Source organism: Pocillopora damicornis, chromosome 2, assembly GCF_964200805.1.
Source record: "Pocillopora damicornis chromosome 2, jaPocDami1.2, whole genome shotgun sequence".
Taxonomy (NCBI): Eukaryota; Metazoa; Cnidaria; class Anthozoa; order Scleractinia; family Pocilloporidae; genus Pocillopora; species Pocillopora damicornis.
Genome location: NC_142671.1, coordinates 10,248,888 through 10,270,646, shown reverse-complemented (window position 1 = coordinate 10,270,646; position 21,759 = coordinate 10,248,888). Strand labels below are relative to the sequence as shown.

Here is a 21,759-nt window from a genome sequence, read left to right as displayed (position 1 = left end):
CATGAGGAAATCTTTTTAACACTAGTTCGCTTGATTGTAATATCTGAATAAGATTTTTAACTGCCACTTTAAAAGCAAAGAATTTATCAAAAAATGCGTCGGAAAATATCTAGTAAACTTCAGAAAGAAGGTGTTTTCGAAGATTCATAGGAAATCTATATCCCAAGATCTGGATGTTGATACACCGACACATACAAAAGCTGGTGGCCAGCGGTTTTCTTCACAACCCCATCTGTTTTTCTTCGAGTCAGATAAGAGTTTCGCTCGAGTATTTCTTATTGAGTCAGTGCACACCTTTTGGTTTCGTATCTCCTTCATGCATGATAGAAAATAGCGAACAACTCGAAGGTCTTCGGGTAAGGACAAGATAACAGGGTCACCTATCTTCTCAACATTCCCTCGCACTTCTCTAGACTGCCCTTGGTGCTTTTCGCGATTGTTAAGCTTATTTTTCATGATCAACTCGCGACGCTGGTAAATTGATTCTGGCATTCACATTCGAAATGTGTAACCTAAAAGCATTATCTTCCATTCTCCCTTGTAGCGGGCCCATTGGAGAAGATTTTATGCCAAAGATAATGGCATCAAAACCAAAAGTTTTGATACTTGGCGGTAAGTGCACCATGTTATATCTGATTTAAATGGATGATTACTGTCCAGTGAGATTTAAATGCAAGTGTACTATCGCATAAGGTGTTTTCCAGCCATTAACGGGCTACTGACTGCTTTGACTCGATTGTCATGTTACTGTTTTCCTCCGAAGCAGCAGTGGTAACCCTCGATCAATTTATCACTAATTGTACTTAATTATACTGCACCTGGGTAATCCCGTTAAAGCAATTATTCAAGATAAAATCGATTCAAAGGTAAACAAATTAAGATATGATTAATTTGTACTTATAATTCAATTCTCTATGAATTAATTTGCAGGCTTTGTGATTATCTAAAGTAAATTTGTTTTACTTCAAATTGCTCCTACAGTTTACAATTTCGCCGCATTGATGAAGAGGATGATAGAAGTCACTCTGTGCATGTTCAAATATTCAATACCGGAAGAATATAATTAATCGCTATACACAGATATTGTTTCTGTATTATGCTTGGGGTTGGGGTGAAAAACGAAAGATGGCACGCCTGTTCATTTGATAGCTTTAGACCCAAAGGCCTGTTCTTGTTCACCTTGGTTTCACATTAGTAACTGCAAGGATGAGAAGAAGAAAAGGAAAAAATCAATCAGGGGGAGATGAGAGTGGAAGGGAGAGTAATTCATACGTAGATTCTGAATAGCTTAGCTGTTTTCCTTGAAGCATATGTTTGGATCATATATTGTTAGGTTAAATTAAACTCCCAGGAATCTCAAACTTTCTTTTTTCTTTTGACAGAGAGGGTTCTATTAAAACTAACTGATTTTTTACATCATTATCCATGAATGAAATTTATGGTGCAGTTGGATATTAATTTCATTTCAAAACATTTTACCAACAACAGATGCATCTACTAGATTCTTCTTTCCTTTGTATCCTTTGTATGATTACGAGAATAAGACTTACTAGGTTCAGGGACAAAGGAAATTAAGAATTTTCTGAAGAATAACCTCTTTCCTGCATGAAAATAAAATTTCAACTAAAAAAAGTTCATAATTTTAATCATAACCCTTTTAAGCCCCTGTTGGTTAATTATAAAGAATTAGGATTAGAATCAGGAGAAATAAGCTTTTAACCCTTTAACTCCCAGATCAAATTTGTAATTCTCCTTACTGTCATCTATATAATTTTTATAATCTTACTTCTGAGAATTTAGTATCGGATCAATTATCCCCAAATTGATAGTTTTCTTTGTTCTTATCACTTATCTGGTTGATTTTGTACCGGTATTGTGAGGAGAAGTTCTTTCTTGGTCACTCATGGGAGTTAAAGAGTGAAGTCTTTATTATAGGGTTTAATTAACCCTAACCTTATTATTATTATTCAGACTAGATGTTATTGTAATACTTTTTTTTTTTCTTTTTTTCAGGATTGGGATTTGTTGGCCGCAACCTTGTATGCTACCTTGTTGAGCACAAGCTGTGTTTGAAGGTTAGACTATAAAAAGGCTGTTATTTTATTTTGTTAGTGATGACAAAATTAATGTGGACCAAATAATCTTGTTTGGAGCATTCTTATTTTAACTTGGATAATATATAACACTAGGGCAGTATCAATATAAATCTGTTCTTTCAAAGAGATGGTAAAATTTTTTATGTCACTAATTGCCAGAGACATTGTTAGTTCCTTCACCTTTGTTAGTTGGGCAATTCTTTGTGTACAAAAGAATCTGAGTCTTTTTTTTCAACCATTTAAAATTGATCAGTGCTCCACAAAGGAATGATAATGTTGTTTGTGGAAGATTTGTACCTCAGTCACTTATTTCAAAGTACTATTTGAGACTCTGAATAATTTGAACAATTTTCTAATAGATTATTACTGCTATAAAAAAAGGCTTTGCAGGGTTAGGCATGGCTTCTTGTGTTTGCACTATTATCGGCAACTGTAATTTTTTTCTTCCTATCACCTGGTAATTGCACACTGGGGCAGTCCTAATTTCTTATCCAGCTGAAATTGATTTAAAGACACCCTTCCTCATTCATCAGCTAACTGTTGTAACTATTGTAACATTTTCAAGTTTGTTTTTGTTTGTCTTAAAGATTAGGGCTGTTGATAAAGTTCCACCACAAACAGCTTGGTTGAATGAAAGACATAAAGTAAGAGTTATCTTGCTTTTCTTATGTAACAATTATCACAACTGAAATAGATTTTTGTCTTGAATTTAGTAACCTCATCTTACATTGTGAATCCTCATTGTGTTTATTAATAACTCCTTTATACTATATGCAAAACTTATTTTCTTTACAGGCAGCATTTAATCATGAAAGTGTGGAATTTAAGAGTGCCAATCTCATTCATCCTGGTAAGTATCAAATGTATTCAGTACTAAATTATACATGAGGTCAAGAGCATGACTTAAATAATTGAGCATGAATGAACTGTCAGTAGGAATTAGTAGACCCTATTCTATCAAAAAGCTTCATTTGTTCGAGGGCCTTTGAATTTCATAGCCAAAATCACAGCAGGCAATCTGAAGAACAGTTTGTATCTCAAGTAGATGATGAGATAAAATAGTAAAGTGCATCAAGACACAGAAAAATGCAGGTTACCAAGGGCCAATTCTGGTTATTCCAAGTCCATTTCATCTGATTGGTTTGGAAAGTGATTTTGAGTTTGATCAATCACAGGACTTGATGAAGGAAACAAGTGCAATGTTTGGTTACTTATGAATTCATCTTGTAATTTAATATTTTGCCATAGCAAGCAATCTTGTATATAAACTCATAAATTACAATTTTTTACCTTTTTCATGAAATCATTGATAAATCAAATTGATGGGTGCAAATCTGTAGCTCACTGTTTTTTTTTGCATTTTACAATCTACTTGATTTTTACTCAGCTAGTGTAGAGTCAGCTTTCCGTGACTCTGGAGGTGATTTTGATATTTGTATAAACTGTGCTGCAGAGACCAGATATGGACAGTCTGAGGAGGTGACTAACACTCAAATTATATTGTTTCATTCATCTAATTTATAAATAAATGGCAGAAAATATTATATGTAAGTTCTCCTTAATTGGTTTACAGTTGTGTTGCGTTAGATAAGGGTATGTTAAGGTAACAGGATATTTTAGATTCAGAAGTATTTTTTGGATGGACTTTTTCCATGTTTACATACAGTGTACATGTACATATACATGTATCTCTCATTTTCCCTGTTGGATAGTAATGAACCAGCTACCCATTGTAAGAGAAATTTATTAAAGGACTTTTGAATTAATCCTGGATAGGTTTATGCAGATGGGGTGTTCAAACTGAGCATAAATTGTGCAAAGCAAGCACAGGAAAGTAATGTGAAGAGATACATTGAGATTTCCACAGCTCAGGTGTATTCCTGCGATAAGGTGAGAACCTTGAAAATAGGTTAACTGGCTTTCACTCCTGTGACTGACCAGTACAGATTTTCTCCTTACAACATTGACACAAGTCAATCCCACACCACCTCTCAGAACTAACATCATTGGAAATGTATGTAAGATTGTAAAGAGAATTATAAGTAATTTATTGGGAGTGAAAGGGTTTCAGGAAGAGGGGTTAATGTTTGTGCTCTCAATATCTTCCTGGCTGCTACCAGCTGTTATCACAATCATGCAGTCTCTTGCTGTGTCCATAAACACTTTGTATTTATGCTACACTAATAATTTGAATTTTCCTTCTACCTTGATGCACTGCATTATTGGCTTATCTCATTGGTATTTTGTGAATACACATGTACTTTGTGGCAGTAGCATAAAATAAACAGTGTTGGCTGTGTTAGAAGCCACCAGGTTAGGAATTTCTGAAACTTATTTACCTGAAAAGGAACTTTGTTGCCTAGTCAGTTTTCTTCTTGGGGTCAATTTTATCATCATTTACTTTGCCCTTACATGAAAAGGAAAACCCTCTAGTGTTCAATTGCAAAATGAACAATAAATGTTTTGTTTAATTTGTATTGTTCAGTCAAAACATTTCCATGGAAAGATTGATGTTAGCAACTCTTAGCAGTCCTCTTCTTGGTCTCTCAATGTATTGTCATTCTCCAACTCATCATAAGAATAATAGTCAGATAGATCTCCATGATCAGCGGCAGCACTGACTCAAATGAACTCCATTCTTCTGTTCATTCACCTATAATCTGTTCTTGTAACAGGGCATAAGTAATGAAGACAGCAAGAAATCACCATGGACACACATTGCAAAATACAAGCTGATGGTGGAACAAGAAATAGCTAGACTTGATGGGTATGGTTTATGGAAAACTGAGACTAGCTTCAAATATGATCTTTGCAGTTCAATTTATTCCCTCAGTCCCCTTTCATAACATGTACTTTTAGTTTCCTTATGATATACCATATATTTTTGACTGATGACCAGTTTGAACCAGAGAACACACACAAAAAAAAAAACCACAGGAAAAATTTAAGTTGTGGATAGCATTAAATGATATATTTTTTGTCTTTTTAGATTAAACTTTATTGTTGTTAGACCAGCAATTATTTATGGAAAAGCTGACAGGCAAGGACTGAGTGAGTAATTAAAAGTAGCACAGTTGACTGTCAATGAAGACATCTATCAAACACAGACAGTCACTTCTAAGAAGTATTATATTAAGAATCCATGTAAGCCATGGATGTTGCATGTTGTATGTGCTACCGACCATTTACAGAACATATTAGACACTCAAGGACATCAAAGTTAGTACCTTTCTGATAGACTATCTTATGAAACATTTTAGGATATAGGCCAATGTAAATTGATATGTGAATCCTAATAGGTTATTAGTTCTAAGTACTTGTAGGCTGTTTTAGTCTGTAACACTTTCTGAATGCCTTTAAAAAGTGATGCACTAAACAAATAAAATTTTTCATTTTTCTGTCATTTCTCAGTTTTTCAAAAATCACATATTTTTGGTGAGAGGGGTCATAGGAAGAAGAGGGGAAAATTGATGTAGAGGTCCCTTTTGGAGATAATAGTAACTGTGCACCATTATAACTTAGACATTCATCAATTTGCAGTGCCAAGGTTAATTATCGGTGCTGTTTATAAGCAAATGGAGGAGAAAATGAAGGTAACTGCAGACTTGAAATTGACTTTTCATTTACAGGTGTGGTTTAAACAAAAAGGTAGCTGAGGCAATTCTGAAAGGGATTGTTTTTAAGGACAATGAATTATGATGTTTGTTTATTTTAAGGGTGTGGTTTAAAGATAACTAAGGTACTTCTGAAAGGTAATGTTGTCAGGGACAGTGACTGATGATGTTTTGAAATCTGAGAAAGACTAATCGTCATCAGAGTGAAGATCAAGTCTCCTTTGCAGCTTTTGTTTTGGTATTGTTCATGCCATGAGCTCAGTAACAAGTAATTGATTGGAAAGCAAACCTATGTTTCTTATGGTCATGGGAAGAGTTGAGACAGCAGTAGGAATGGAAGGTAGCTCTATATCTAAAAGTTTTCAGGTGAAAAAGCCCATTGTATTAGGAGAGCAAACAATGACTGCCAAGGAGACATCTGGTAAATGAAAATGAAGATAAAGACTTCTGCTTATTTTCAATTGTTAAAATTTTGGTCACTGTCACCAATAAGTCAGTCTTTTTTAGGGTAATTAGTATTATCAGCTGAGTTGATAACGCAAACTGGCCACTGTAAAGAGTTTAAAAGCTGACATTTCAAGCACTAACTCTGACGAAGGGCTAATGCTCAAAACGTCAGCTTTTTAACTCTTTACAGTGGTCAATTTATGCTATCAACTCAGTTGATAATACTTGGTTACCCTGTTATACTCTCCCACCCATGTAGCACCACAGTTTCTGTAGAAACTAACCCCTTTAATCTTTTTTGAGGTCAACTCTTGTCAAAAGATCATCTCACCATACTACTGACTGTTTTTTATCAACTATTGTTGCCTGCCTTTTGATTCTAATGAAATCAACTTTAATTTTACTTTTTTTCCTCCAGCTGCTTTGGACTAAGGACCTGAAGATGAGCACTGTTCATGTCATTGATGTTTGTCGAGCACTATGGCATCTGACCAGCCATGGCAGCAGTGGTGATGTGTTCAACTTAGCCGACAAGAGTGACACCTGTAAGACCTGTAACCCCCAAAATATGATTGTTAATTCTCCTTTTTAGTGGCTACAAATTTTCTTGAAAGTTAGTTGCAAGAATTTAAAGTTTGAGTATTCTCATTACCTGTTGCTGAATAATGTATGGATATTATGGGAAAAGATAACATGTTAATCTCTTGTGGAAGTTAAAGGCTAAACTTTAACTCTTTAACTCCCAAAATCTGATTGTTAATTCTCCCTTCTGATAAGTTTGAATATTCTCATAACCTGTTTGCTGGATAATGTTTAGATATTATAGTGAGAAGTACCTTGTTAATCACTTTCGGGAGTTAAAGGGTTAACCAGTTTCACACATCTTTACCCTCAGAAGTTTCCATAGTCAAATAAAATATTGCCTTTTCTTTTTGCATAAGTGCTAACTCCAGAAAAAAATTGTCAAAAAATGAGCGATGAGTAATTTACTAGGGAAACTTGATCACTTCTGTTAAATCTAGACAAGGGTGTAACATCCTTCTCGAACTCCTTACACTTTGAAAAGAAGAATATTTTCAAAATTGATCATTTGTTTCAGGAGACGAATAATAGCGGGAAAGTTGTACCTTCTTAAGATCTTTAGAACGCTCGCAAGAAACCAATTGCACATGACCTCACGGTGGAATGGGATGAATATTGTATGTGATTTTTGAGACAAGACGTTACTGAAGTTCATGCATCATGACTTAATGGCCATTTTTTTTCTCAGCCCAGGGAAGTATCACAGACATTGTTTGTGAGATATTTGGAATTGAACACGACTATTTTGGAACGGTTTTATCCAATATGGCACGGGTAAGCTATGGCAACTTGACATTGTGCGCATGTGACAGTATGGTATAAATAGGGAGGAAATAAAATAACAAAAGGAGTAAACGAGAAAGCAGTGCTATCTCGAGGAAACTGTCTGTGGGGAAAGGGCTGGAAAGAGTCCAAAACAGCGATTGGCTTAAGTTGGGTTCGTGATTGGTAGAGAGGTGCGAGTTTTTTAAACTAGTCACAGGGCAAAGGAGTGAGGAGAACAACGCCCAGACTAAATATTTTAACAAGTCATTCTTCACTTTTCATTTGGAGCCATTGCCGCCCCCCTTTGTCATTGTGTCCATACTTTCTAAGATGACGAAGCCGACCTAATTAAAAGCGTTGGCCAATATCGGGTTTGTTTGCCTTTTCCATCCAATGGCTGAAAAATACGACCAGAAAGATCGTCCTTTACCCTAAGTGGCTGAGATTTAATGCGTAGCCCACTGCACTTCCAAGGGGTCAGGGGTAAATTAGTACGTTGCTGAAGTGCGTGACTGAGAACAGTTAAACTGATGGGTATGCCGGTGTCACAGAGGATTTAGTCCCCCCGGTCCAAGTCCGCTTGCGGATAAAGACACGCGGGGGTTCATTTCCGTCCGCAGATTTGGACCATAGGGTCCAAATCAGTTAGGACACCGGTTAGTGGATTAGATCGCTCTCCTTACTTTCACCCCCTGTTCGCTTGTCACGCATAATTAGAGAAGGATTACGAGCTGAAAGAATGCCCACGTTACTTTCCATGATTTTAAAGGAAAAAAAAGCAGTTTGAAATAATAGTGTTTACTTTTTTTTTTCCTAACGGTTTAGCTGAACATGGCAGGCACTGTTGATGATTCCAACGAAAAACACTTGGAGCCTTGGTCTGCAGCTTGTGAGAAAGATGGTATCCACAGTACCCCCCTTAGTCCTTATTTGGATCAGGTGAGTTCCCGATCCTTGAAAGCCCTGTTAGCTTAAACAGCTCTAGGCCATATTTAAAATCTGCTTCTACACCTGAAAGAGTAGCACCGCGGGCCAACCGCGGGCCAAAGCTCAAAACTAGATAGTCTGTTTGGTTTTCTGATTTTTGTTATTGTTTTAATTTCAAAATCCTTATGGCCGGTTATTTAAACAAAGTTTAGCCGTTGTTTAACAAAACTGCGTCTCAGACAATCCTCAATCTAGCTGTACCATTTATCTGAACGTTTATTATTGTGAACAGTGTCAAGAGGGCCGAAAGCTAACAATGAAGGGACATTTATTTACTTAAATCAACCCTTTTAGAGGGAAAGCTGGAAGCCCATTAATTAGGTAAAACTGTGGTTTGGGTTATACACCGTGTAAATAAGTGACCCTTTATGTCTCACGCTAGAATGTAAACGCGACAAACTAAAAAAAGCCCGGCTTTTGGGACGAATAACCACCGGGAAGCGAGCTCCTTGTTCATAACCACCACGCCCTTCCCTGCACTTATAGTGCTACTGTGATTGAAGATGACGAATTTTAGCTCTGGTTTGCCTCATTTCGTTCAATAGGAACTTCTTTATGATAATCACTTGTTCGTCAATGGATCAAAGATTGAAGAATCGGGTTTTAGCTACAATTATCCCGAACTTACACCGGAAGTGCTTAAGGAGGTAAGATTTAGAAAATTTATTTTTTTCCAGTCATTTGTCCTCTGTTTCTGAGCGTCGTGTACGTAGGTCTCACTCTCTGAGGTTGTCATCTGGCGAGTGTAATTGAAGTGGTGTAGAAATTGCGCCAATCCGAAGAAAATCATAGCGTACAGTTCCATCGCGAAATGTCAGTTCTTGAGGGAGATTTCGCCAGGTTTGTCAATTAAATGTCAATTATGTGCGACTGGTACCGCGGTAATGGTGAATCGTGTTACCTCAGAAACGCGTTATCCAGTGAAAGAATGCTACCCTTCAGTAAACAAATGTATCGAGAAATGCTAACTGCAAGCAAATACAATCTAGACGAGAATGCTTACGGCAAAAAGATGCACAGAGAAATGCTAACTGAAAACAATCCAGCGTTAGCAATTATGTACAGCGGTTTTTCGAAGACTCTTGATTTGTCCAGGCAATATCCAGGCGTTCAAGGACAACCAAGCCCCGATTTCTTTCGATAACATGTGACCTTACACCCATTGCTGCGTGTCATTTCTGTTTGAGTGTTCATTCAAAATAATTTTTCTTCATAGGTTCTTGATGATTATGTTGAAACAGGGTTATTTCCACCTTCGTTGGTCCATGCAAGATGATGACGACATGATGGCAATTCGCTAAATTAAATAATTCCTCACGTGACTTCTGATCATCTAGAGGGAAACCGAGAAAAGAAATGATTAGTTTGAATCCCAATAATCTCGCCAGGGAATCTGATTGTAATGTCAACTAATAACTAAAGGTTCCTTCCCTGGCGGCAAATCTTCTTTTGCCGGGATGTTTCGATAATTCAGTGGCGGATCTATAGGAGGGGCGCGGGGGACCCGGGGCCCCCTCCTTATTTTGAGGAGAAAAAAATTAGGATCGCAGAAGGAAGAAAAACCGGCAGGGCAAGCGACAAAAAACTCAAGGTCTCGATCCGCCAATGTAATTGACTCGTCAAACAAAATATAATGACCACAACCTGTGGAAACCTGGTTCGAGATAACTTGTGTTATAGTGTATTTGTTTTCGTTTTGTCAGGAGACACGAGTAAGGCATGTAGCTTTTGAATGTTGCTTGAAATAAACGCCGTTGTTCTAGGTATTGGGACAAGATAGGGCGAGGGTGACAGAGGTACCCCGAGAGAGCTTGTTATTCGCTCTAGCAGTATCAGAAACAAAAACGAAACAAAACGGACTAAAGGCAGGTTCGGGTGGTTGGCGATTTTCGCTCAGTGCTGGAAACGTTTCATTCAGGTGCCTTCAGGATCAGTTCAATCTGACCATTGTGTTTGAAACTCAGGTGTTTGCACAGATTGAATGAATATATAGTTTTTGTTCTATCTATCGTTAAGTCCTTTGAAGATTTGTCAGCTTTAATTTTGGATGAGAGGAAAAAGAAGTTTATATTTTAATGATTAAGAAAGAGGTGTTTTAAGCGGACGATGACCCATTTTGGCTTCAAAGAAGCCGGAAGGCCCCCACTCCAGAATCCTTTTTTTAGGGTTGAGATGCAGGATGCGATTCAAGACCATATTCTAGTCCATCGCAGGTTACACTTACCTCTCTTTCTTCTTCTCAGCGTTTTGTCAGTCTTCCCCGACAGTTCACCGGTACCCTTTATTCCCCTGGGTGGAGCAAGACAGCGAAAGGATAATAGAATCGCAGTCAACCGCGATTCTTACTCCAGTTCAAACTCATATTTATACTTACAGACTTTCAAGGAGATTTGTGGTCTCTTGAAAATTTTTGTCTGTCTATTGCGGTTTTTCATTTCTCCCATTCGACCATCCCATCCATGGAATCGTCCGAGGAATTTGATCTCAAAAGCACGCATCTGTTCGCATTAAAGGTGGTGGAGAGCTTAAACGATTTGAGGAATTTGAGTGCAACCTAACATTTTTCGTGTAATCACGTGTTCTTGGAGAAAATAGTCATTTTTAACTTCGTCTTTAGTAAGCGGTAGTCTCGAGGAAGGGAAGAAGCGAGAATCAGCTGTTAAGATGGGAATGACGAGTGGCCATGCTATCGCTGCCATTACTATCGGTACTCTGCAGTCGTTGTTTTCCGTTATTTTGATCATTACTTCTTTCGTTCTTTTGAGTTATGGCCACGGCGTCAAAACATCCATAACTCCATATTGGAGTGGGTTTCCGGTGAGTGTGGAAAGATTTCGTTCCGTTTACTTGCAAATCTGTGGTGTAGATTGAGGGTTTTGGAAATTGATTTCTGCTCTGGAAAGGGTTTTAGATGTCAGTTAAACCTGTAAATCAATTTATTTCCTCGAAACCTTTAGTAGACCTGCAGTTTAAACATTTTTCCGGGTGACATTTGAGTACACGCGTCTGCGAAGCGACCCTTTGGGATTAAGTTTTTAAGTTCCTCACGCAAGAAGCTTCATTGGCAAGCCATTTTGGAGCGTCGAGTGATTACGACAGAAAACGCAGCCTAGAGATATCATGTCTCCGGGGAAATAGGCACTCATTCATTTGCCATTCCTTCGGTTACCAGAAAATGTTGAAACGACCAAAGCCATTATTTCCACCGTGTTGCTAATGCTGTTGAAGATACCTTTACAATCGAGTGGAGGTGCGCCTTTTCTTTCGATGTTTACTGCCGCCATTGTCCTCTAGTTGGTAGATCTCATCCTCGTCGTCAGTGTTAAATATCAATAGTTCTTCAATTGATATCTAAATAGCTAGATCTTTTTTTTATACGTATTATAAATGTCAAAAAGAGGATGACGTTTCATGCGGATTGGACATGCAAGTAGTCTCCAAGAAACGTTTCGTGATCTGAATAAATGTGCAATGCACACAATTATAAAATAATTCAAATAGTACGCGCGCTCTGATTGGCCATAAAACCATTTTACGTGAGCGTATGTATACACGGTTTTCGTTCCTCTTTCATTAGTTATTTTATAAAAGAAATATAAAATGGTTTCCGTGTTTACATAGCCTTGTTTACATAACCTGATGCTTCGCGTCGTGGTTTCCAGCTTATCGAGTGTTCTCCCAACCTCCCGCGTGTTTACATCAGGCTATGTAAACGTGGAAACCATTTTACTTTTCTTCATGATCACATGATCCGTAGACTATATACTATCAGAGTTAGTAGAGTTAGAGTTGCTGTGCATATTCAAAATCTGGAGAAAACCGTTTCATTCAAAATTACAATACGCAGTTTAAATACGTTTCACCCTAAATTAATTCAGACTTTGCTTATCTTTTATTTTAAATCATTTATGAATGACGTGGAAACAAACAAAGATCATCAGCCAAATGCATGTCACTTGAATCCCCTTCCTACCACACCAACAGGTGATTGGTGGTAGAAGGAGGATATGAGAACGGAATACGAGTCTAACTCTGCAAAAAAGTGGTGTTAAGATCTGTTGTTCTTTGTTACACTTAATTTCTGTTATACATTAAAATGGCTTTTTAATTTCCACACCCAACATTAGGGTATATACTAAAACCTGAAACAGCGAAACAAAACAACTGAATGAAAGAGGAAAAATGAGCAAAAAAAACAACAGTAAAGACTAAAATGAAATGACTGTCATGACCAAAACAAAACCACTACCGCAATTGAGATGGGTAGAGGATAAAATGTTACAGAATATGAAGATTTCACTTCAGATATTCTCTTGCATTTAAGGCCTTAAATATTAAGGCTGTCTCATAAGAAAAAATTTTTTGCCATCATGCAAGCAGTTGAAGCCATAATTTGATAACTACATGCAGTTTCCAGGACAGAATGCCAGCCATATGGAATACCAAAGCATACAAGGAAAGGATAGGAAGAAACAGATTTTTGTATTCATCAACAATGTTTATGTCCATAATTTATTTCCTAATTTTCTTTTTTTTAATTAAGGTTTTATAGATGCCTTTTACCAAGTTGATGGCAATTGAGAGATAATTGAATTTCCTCGCAAGGTAGACCAGGAGTAGACCTAAATTGTAATGAGACAAATATGACAGCTGACACCAGACTCCCCCTGGGTAGTCATTTTATCATCATTATTACTATTATTTTATGATTATTGACTCGTGTGATATTTTGGCCATTTTTTGTTGTTAGGTTTGTTTCATTTTGATTATTTCATTTTGGTCCTTTCAGTGGTTTTGTTTGTTTTTCTTGTTTCATTTCATTTTGCTGTTTCAAGTTTTATTACGTGTCCAACACTAGGAGTTGAGTGTGGTGAAAAATGGAAGCTTGAAGTACTCTTTTTATCATTTACTTCTGGGATTTAAAAAACTTCTTCATTGCAAATGAAAATAAACATTTACAGACTTTGTGCTAAAAATCATGACTTAATGATAACTCTAAGTTACTCTCAGTTATTAGCTACTCTGAGACAGAGCTCCTCATCTCTAAGAATATAACCCAGATATTTGACAAGTTTTCAAGAAATGCAAGAAATGGAGATTAAAACAAACATTTTGATAAGGAGACTTCAAGACTCATTGTTAAGGGTGACAGGATGTGCAGATCATAGATAGAGAACACCCTTAGATTTTTCTTGATACTGTTTCATTCCCATCCCTTAAATTTCATTTTTTTAATCAGGAATTCTTGACACTGTAGACATTATTTTACAATTGGGAAACACAAGCAAAACAGCACTATTGTTTAAAGGTTGAAAACCACCAGTATTGTGCAAAGACACAGGAGAGACTATACTCAAAATGATGTTCCAAAATCTCTCCACCTGTGTGTTTAGGAACATTGTTATGCTCATAACCTCTTTTACTTTTGCTGTATTAAAAGTGTCTTTATATTATAGTTCTTCATCTGTGGAATTTTTGGCTTTGCTGGAGGTGTTACCAAGAAGCATTGTTGTGTAAGTGTTATTCTTTGCAAATATTTTGTTTTTGTGAAGCTTTTTTTATGGTTATTCCAAAAGAAAAGGATGAAACTCTATGGTCATCTGGTGACTCTGAAAATTGTCAGAAAATTATGATATTTCCTTACATTTTTCATATTGAAGACTTTTTCATGTTTTTATAGTCTCAATGAACTAAACATGAGAGGGGGAGGAAGTGGGAATTTGGGAAAGTTATGCAACCCGAGACACAGAATTCTCAGGACTCGGATGATTATCTATTACCCTCAGATAGCCACAATCGAGAACATTTTCCTGCAAATTGTGGGACAGTTTTGTTTATAGCCTTAAAGGTATGGACAAAATGTTTTGATAAATGATTATTTTGAGAGTCAAAAAAATGCTATTAATTTAAATTATATTTTGTAATTTATTCCAGATGGTTACATTTTTGGTCTTTAGCATTATTACCGCAATCATTTCTGCGGCAGCATCCATTACTGTCACTTTAGCTCTGTCCTACTGGGATATTGCAGTTGACCTTTCGGACTGTACCACTTTGGGAGGGTCTTGCTATTGTCTCGATGGCATCAGTTATGGAGGTATGTTTTTAAAAGATATAAATAGAAATAAAGCAATACAGGAAATATCAATCATGCCAGCAGCTAAAGTAAGATCTAAAGGGAGCTTGAGGTTTACAAAAATGGCAAAACTTTTCATGGATTGATGAAAATTGATGTTGTGTTGATGTTAGTTATTTAAGTCTATCTTGAGTCCTAAGATATGTCTTCTCCATCGTTCTTTCTTACTCTTAACTTGCATAATATCTTTCTCTAATAAAAACTGTACCTTTAAGCTAAATGTCAAATGTACATAATGATTATAGCAGAAATGTCCACGTAAACAGCACTCGTGTAATAAGTTTCTCTGATAAAAACTGTACCTTTAAGCTAAATGTCAAATGTACATAATGATTATAGTGGAAATTTCCACGTAAACAGCACTCGATTATTCAAATAACTCCAAGTGCTTCAGAGTAAGGTGGTGGTGGCTCTTCATTCATTTAATTAAGTTTATTTTGTAATGGTTTAATTTTCCTTTTTTCTATCTTGGAACACTCTGACTAGTAATTCAAAACAAAATCTAGCTTTTCTGAAATTCTGCATCCTGTTCTAAGATATGATCAGAGGTGCTTTGTTAATGTCAGTGGTATTATAATATTGATGATAATTTGCACTATTGGTGTCTCAAAATGGCAATTAGTTAAATCGCATTGTGATCTGTCTATTTATAACAAAGATCAAGAAAATTTTGCACTGTTGATCATTCTCAAAATTACAATTATAGTTTTGTATCTGGATTTTGTGATTTGTTTGATTAAAATTTTGCTCAAACTAAAGACACTTCTCTTCAAAAACCTCTTAGCAGGATCAACTGCTGGGATTTATAGGATCACAAGATCAACATTCTGAAAAATCAACTTGTTTGTTACAATTGAGAGGAAGACACTTGGTAGCACAATTTAAGGCATATAAAGTTGCAATTTGCATCTTTCTCTACTTTAATATCGCTTTTCTTTCTTGCTCTCTGGATTTTTTGGAGTCCTGCAAAACTTCCCCATGGCTACACATTGTTACACAATGTTTTGTGTAAATATTCCTCTTAAGTTATGTGAATTTTAAATGGGGATGAGGAACCCATTTCAGTAAGTTGCATGGTGTCAAAATTTAGTTTCTAGCCAACACAGACTGCAAAAGGAAGACAACAATACTGTTTACATGTAATCCTTTATTAGCCTCTCTTTTCCACAAAATAACAGGAGAATTGTGATGCTAATAATGACAAGGGTAGTTCAATGATGAAAATATTAGCAACTAACTAAGTTTTTATTATTTAAGCTTACTTCATCTCTGTAAAGCTCAATGAACCACCTCTCTGATCACTGTTAAAAGTATTATCTCTAAATTGACATTCTCTACTGCAGTGGATGACTGCTCCTACCTGAAGAGCATCAGAACTGTGATTATTGTGGTCATGTTTGTCTGCTACATCTCCTTTGCTTTGGCTGTGACTGGATCAATTTTGGGCTGTATTACAATTTGCTATGCCCCACCTGTAAGTAGAGAGGCATTTAGAGATTTGTAGGATTGAAAGCACTAAATGATACTTGAACTTTATAAATCTTAATAGCACAATTTTCTTTATTGTTGAAAAAAAAAACTGCGAAGAAAGATGTTCAGTTTTTGAGTGGTTGACAAGAAAGAATCTGAACCCATCTCAAGCAAACCACATATATGAACCACATATCTTTGTATTTTGTAGCATATTGCTACAATACCTCCATGAGTTATTGACAACATGTTCTTGTATGACAGACATTCTGTATATAAGTTATTTATGCTGGCCAGTAATGTTGAAAACAGCTAACAAAACTAACTAACTGAGCAAATCTTTGTTTCTTTTAGGATCCCCCCATGATGGTTATTGCTCAGCCAACAATGGCCCCCACTGGCATGGTGGTCTCTCATTCATCCATGCAGGTTAGCGGAGGGGCTCCAATGGCTTACTGCCAGGGTGCTTACTCTCTGGGTGCTTACCCCCAGGGTACTTCTGCTGGACAGGCCATGTTCACAGAACAAACAGCAGAGACTCATGACAAGGCTTCCTTATTTGTGTAAACTGTCATCACAGTTTATTATGTTAGTTTTGATATTTCCTTTTTACTAGATTATAGTCGTTGTAAGTTTCAGGGCATAATTGGCATAACTCAGTGTGCAGTCATAAACTAAAGAATTAGAGCCCCATTTTATCTTTTTTGCAAAGGAAAATTAATTCAAAATTTTTTTTTATCAATAATGATTCCAGTTTGTTACCAATTAAGTGCCACGTGGCAGATGGATATTATTCCCTCCATTGTCTATGATTTAGCAAAGAGGACTTTGTTTATTAGTGTATGTGATACATGACTGTACAACGGAGTTGCTTTTTGGTAAAAAAGCAGAAGAACTTACTGTAGCAATTAAATTTCTTAGCATTCTTTTAGCCTGTCAGACCAGTTTCACTTTATGTTAGTCATTTTACAAAGGTTATATCGAGGAGACCAATTGGAAGCTTCTTCCACGACCTATACAAAAATAACACATTTATTTAGGATCTAGAGTTGCTTTTCAGAAGAGTGTTCTCTTTGTTTAGAAAGTTGCTACTGTTCTTAAAATGCAGATTAGAAGAGTGTTCTCTTTGTTTAGAAAGTTGCTACTGTATTGGATGCAGGTTGGATAAGAATTCAGCAAGTCAAGATGGGCACAGTTGAAATTGTTGCCAGCATTTTTTACTACCAAGAGAAGGGAACAGCAATCATTTTGTTAATATTCTGATAACGTAATTGAGTTGAGAGTAGGCCTGTACAGTGTAGCATTTTATGGATTTAAGTTCTGTAGTCTGAACTTTTTTTTTTTATTTTCTCATGTTAGGTTATAAATTTAGCCAATATGCCTGGTATTTTAGTATATTTTATCAAAGTCAGCTTGTACATACTTGATGCACTGGTGATAAAAGTTTAATAAATCATTTTGTCATTTCATGTCAGACATTTTGGAGACTGTGAGGAGAATCATAAGTAAGTTCTTGGGAGTGAAAGGGTTTCATGAAGAGGGGTTAGTGTTGGTGCCCTCAATATCTTCCTGGTTGCTACCAGCAGTTATCACAATCATGCAATCTCTTGCTGCGTCCATACATAACTCTTGGTATTTTGGTAAACTAATAATTTGAATTTCCTCCTACCTTGCTTTGAAAAGCTACTTTGTTTGGCTTATTACATTGGTATTTTGTGAATACACACATATTTTGTGTTAGTAGCATACAATGAACAGGGCTGGACACCTGCTCAGCTGTGTAACAAGCCACCAGGCTAGCAATTTCTGAAATTTATTCACCTGAAAAGGAACTTTGTTGCCCAGGTTAGCTTTCCTCTTGGGGTCTATTTAATTATCCTTATTTACTTTGCCCTTATATGAAAAGGAAAACCCTTAGGATTTAATTTCAAAATGACCTACGATGGTTTTGTATAATTTGCATTGCTTGTGAAAACATTTCTTTTGAAATATTGATGTTAGTAACTCTTAGCAGTCCTCTTCTTGGTCTCTCAACTTGTTGTCATTCTCCTACTTATCATAAGAATAATAGTCAGATAGATCTCCATGATCAGCTCCAGCATTGACTTGATTGAACTCCATTCTTCCATTCATTCACTTGTATTCTGTTCTAGTAACAGGGCATAAGTAACGCAGACAGCAAGAAATCACCATGGACATGTATTGCAAAATACAAGCTGATGGTGGAACAAGAAATAGCTAAACTTGGTGGGTATGAAATAATTGATGGAAAATTGACATTAGCCTTGAATATATGATTTTTGTGGTTCAATTTATTCCCTTAGTCCCCTTTCATTACATGTACTTTTAGATTCCCTGTGTTTTATTTTATACTTATGGCTGGTGACCAGTTTGAAACACAGAACACAAAGAGAAAACCACAGGAAAAATTTAAGGTGTTGATGGTATAAATAATATATTTTTTGTCTTTTTAGATTAAACTTTATCATTGTTAGACCAACAATTACTTATGGAAAAGCTGACAGGCAAGGACTTAGTGAGTAATTAAAAGTAGCACAGTTGACTGTCAATGAAGACATCTATCAAACACAGACAGTCACTTCTAAGAAGTATTATATTAAGAACCCACGTTGTATGTGCTACCGACCATTTACAGAGCTTATTAAACACTCAAGGACATCAAAGTTAGCACCTTTCTGATGGACTATCTTAAGAAACATTTTAGGATATAGGCCAATGTAAATTGATATCCGACTTCTAACAGGCTATTAGTACTAAGTACTTTATTGCAGGCTGTTTTGGTCTTTAACACTTTCTGAATGCCTTTAAAAAGTGATGCACTAAATCAAACTCACATCTTTTTGGTGAGAGGAGTAATTAGAGTAACAGGGAAATTTATCGCTCTGACAAAGGGCAAACACTCGAAACGCCAGCTTTTAAACTCTTCACAGTGGTCAATTTACGTTATCAGCTCAGTTGATAATACTTACACACAGTTCCTTGAGAAATTTACCCCCTTTAATCTTTTTTGACGTCAACTCTTGTCGAAAGATCCTCTTACCATACAATTAACTATTTTAATGTACAATTGTTGCTTGCCTTTTGATTCTAATGAAATCAACTTTGATAATAAATTTCTTCCACCTGCTTTGGATTAAGGACCTGAAGATGAGCACTGTTCATGTCATTGATGTTTGTCGAGCACTATGGCATCTGACCAGCCATGGCAGCAATGGTGATGTGTTCAACTTAGCCAACAAGAGTGACACCTGAGACCTTTAACCCCCAAAATATGATTGTTAATTCTCCTTTTTAGTGGCTACAAATGTTCTTGACAGCTAGTAGCAAGTTTGAGTATTCTCATTACCTGTTTGCTGAATAATGTAAGGATATTATGGAAAAAAAAGATTACATGTTAATTTCTTCCGGAAGTTAAAGGCTAAACTTTAACCAGTTTAACACATCTTTACCCTCAGAAGGGTAAACATAGCTAAAATTCATACGGATTAAAAAAGAAAAACAAAACTAAAGCCAGCCATATCTTATTATATGATGCTTAAACATAGCTAAAATTCACAATGATTAAAAAAGAAAATTAAATCTAAAGCAATATATAAAAATCTATAAAAATAATGGTCTGTTATTAATATTAATATTTACTAAACAGGAACGTCTTAAGTGCCCTTTTAAAAATTGAGGTGGTGTTAGACTTTCGAATTTTATAGGGTATTAAGTTCCATTCTCTTGGTGCCTGAACAGCGAATGCTCTGTCTCTGTAGGTCTCATTATACGATTTAGGTTGCATTAAAAGTTCATTACTAACAGACCTTTCATAACGGCCACGCCCTTCCCTGCATTTATAGTGCTACTGTGATTGTAGACCCTCAAAGGACTTTCAGCTCTGGTTTGCCTCATTTCGTTCAATAGGAAGTTCTTTATGATAGTCACTTGTTCGTTAATGGATCAAAGATTGAAGAATCGGGTTTAGCTACAATTATCCCGGACTTACGGCGGATGTGCTTAGGGAGGTAAGAGTTAGAAAATTTATTTTATGTTAGTCATTTGTTCTCTGTTTTTTAGCGTCGTGTTCATAATGTACATAATTCTCTCTCTCTGAGGTTGACATCTGGCGAGTGTACTTGAAGGGGTGAAGAAATTGCGCCAATCTGGAGAAAATCATGGTGTACAGTTCTATCGCTAAATGTCAGTCCTTGAGGGAGGTTTGGCCGAGGTTTGTCAATTAAATGTCAATTATGTGCGAATTATGTGGTACCGCGGTAATGGTGAATCGTGTTACCTCAGAAGCGCGTTATCCAGTGAACGAATACTACCATACAATCAACAAATGTATCGAGAAACGCTAACCCCGAGCAAATGCAATCTAGACGAGAATGCTTACCGCAAAAAGATACACAGAGAAATGCTAACTGAAAACAATCCAGCGTTAGCAATTATGTACAGCGGTTTTTCGGAGACACTTGATTTATAAAGCCAATATCCAGGCGTTCAGGGACAATCAAGCCCCGATTTCTTTCGATAACATGTGACCTTTAACCCATTGCTACGTGTCAGTTCTATTTGAGTGTTCACTCAACATAATTTTTCTTTGTAGGTTCTTGATGATTATGTTGAAACAGGGTTATTTCCACCTTCACTGGTCCATGCAAGATAATGACGACATGATGGCGATTCGCTAAATTAAATAATTCCTCTTGTGACTTTTGATCATCCAGAGGGAAAGCGATTAATCTGGATCCCAATAATTTCGCCAAGGAATCTGATGTTGATGTGAACTAATAACTTAAGGTTCTTCCCCCTAGCGGCAAATCTTCTTTGGCCGGGATGTTTCGATAATTCAGTGGTGGATCTAGGGGAGGGGCCCGGGCCCTCCCTCCCTATTTTGAGTTTAAAAAAAATAGAATCGCAGAAGGAAGAAAAGCCGGCAGGGAAAGCGACAAAAAACTCAAGGTCTGGATCCGCCAATGTAATTTACTCATCAAATATACTAAAATGACCACAACCTGTAGAAATCTGGTTCGAGATAACTTGTGTAAGGCATGTAGCTTTTGAGACACGTGTAAGGCACGTAGCTTTTGAAATAAATGCCGTTCTAGGTATCTGGACAAGAAAGGGCGAGGGATACAGAGGTACCTCTAGAGAGCTTGTTACACAGTCCAGCAATATCAGAAACAAAAACAAAACATAACGGATTAAAGGCAGGTTCGGGTGGTTGGCGATTTTCGCTCAGTGCTGGAAACGTTTCATCCAGGTTCATTCAGGATTAGTTCAGTCTGAACATTGTGTTTGAAACTCAGGTGCTTGCACAGCTTGAATGAATTGGTAGTTTTTGTTCTATCTATCGTTAAGTCCTTTGAGGGTTTGTCAGCTTCAATTTTGGATAAGAGGAAAAAGAAGTTTATATTTTAATGACTGTGAAAGAGGTGTTGTAAGCAGACGATGACCCATTTGGCCTAAAGATGCCGGAAGGCCCGCACTCGAGAATCTTTTTTTTTTAGAGTTGAGATGCATGATGCGACTATGAGTATTAATACTCAAGACGAGATTCTAGTCCATCGCAGGCTACTCTTACCTCTCTTTCTTCTTCTCAGCGTTTTTTCAGTCTTCCCTGACAGTCAACCGGTACCTTTTATTCCCCTGGGTG

At 36.6% G+C, this 21,759-nt stretch overlaps 2 protein-coding genes and 1 long non-coding RNA gene across 7 annotated transcripts; all 3 read left to right on the top strand.

The window, feature by feature from the left end:
* Positions 1–199: 199 nt before the first annotated feature.
* On the top strand, positions 200–10,251 carry LOC113670921 (uncharacterized). The gene is made up of 15 exons (XM_027187136.2): positions 200–356; positions 545–612; positions 2,014–2,075; positions 2,684–2,740; positions 2,892–2,946; positions 3,484–3,575; positions 3,873–3,986; positions 4,772–4,863; positions 5,086–5,147; positions 5,637–5,689; positions 6,576–6,702; positions 7,428–7,513; positions 8,330–8,443; positions 9,037–9,138; positions 9,708–10,251. The coding sequence occupies exons 2-15, from the start codon at positions 567–569 to the stop codon at positions 9,765–9,767; spliced, it is 1,122 nt and encodes a 373-aa protein (XP_027042937.2). The 5' UTR covers positions 200–356; positions 545–566; the 3' UTR covers positions 9,768–10,251.
* A 483-nt stretch (positions 10,252–10,734) lies between these two features.
* Positions 10,735–17,571, top strand: LOC113670922 (uncharacterized). Its single transcript, XM_027187137.2, has 5 exons — positions 10,735–11,308; positions 13,948–14,004; positions 14,426–14,588; positions 15,971–16,101; positions 16,452–17,571. Exons 1-5 carry the CDS (start codon positions 11,156–11,158, stop codon positions 16,662–16,664), a joined length of 717 nt encoding a protein of 238 aa, XP_027042938.2. The 5' UTR covers positions 10,735–11,155; the 3' UTR covers positions 16,665–17,571.
* On the top strand, positions 17,534–21,208 carry LOC113670923 (uncharacterized). 5 transcript variants are annotated; one of them, XR_016183412.1, is made up of 6 exons: positions 17,534–17,639; positions 18,251–18,344; positions 18,593–18,633; positions 20,025–20,125; positions 20,216–20,328; positions 20,710–21,208. It is a non-coding gene; the product is annotated as an uncharacterized LOC113670923 (long non-coding RNA). The 5 variants fall into 5 exon arrangements; XR_016183413.1 differs by lacking the exon at positions 18,593–18,633 and having other exon boundaries at positions 17,576–17,639; XR_016183411.1 differs by lacking the exon at positions 17,534–17,639 and having other exon boundaries at positions 18,170–18,344.
* Positions 21,209–21,759: the final 551 nt, after the last annotated feature.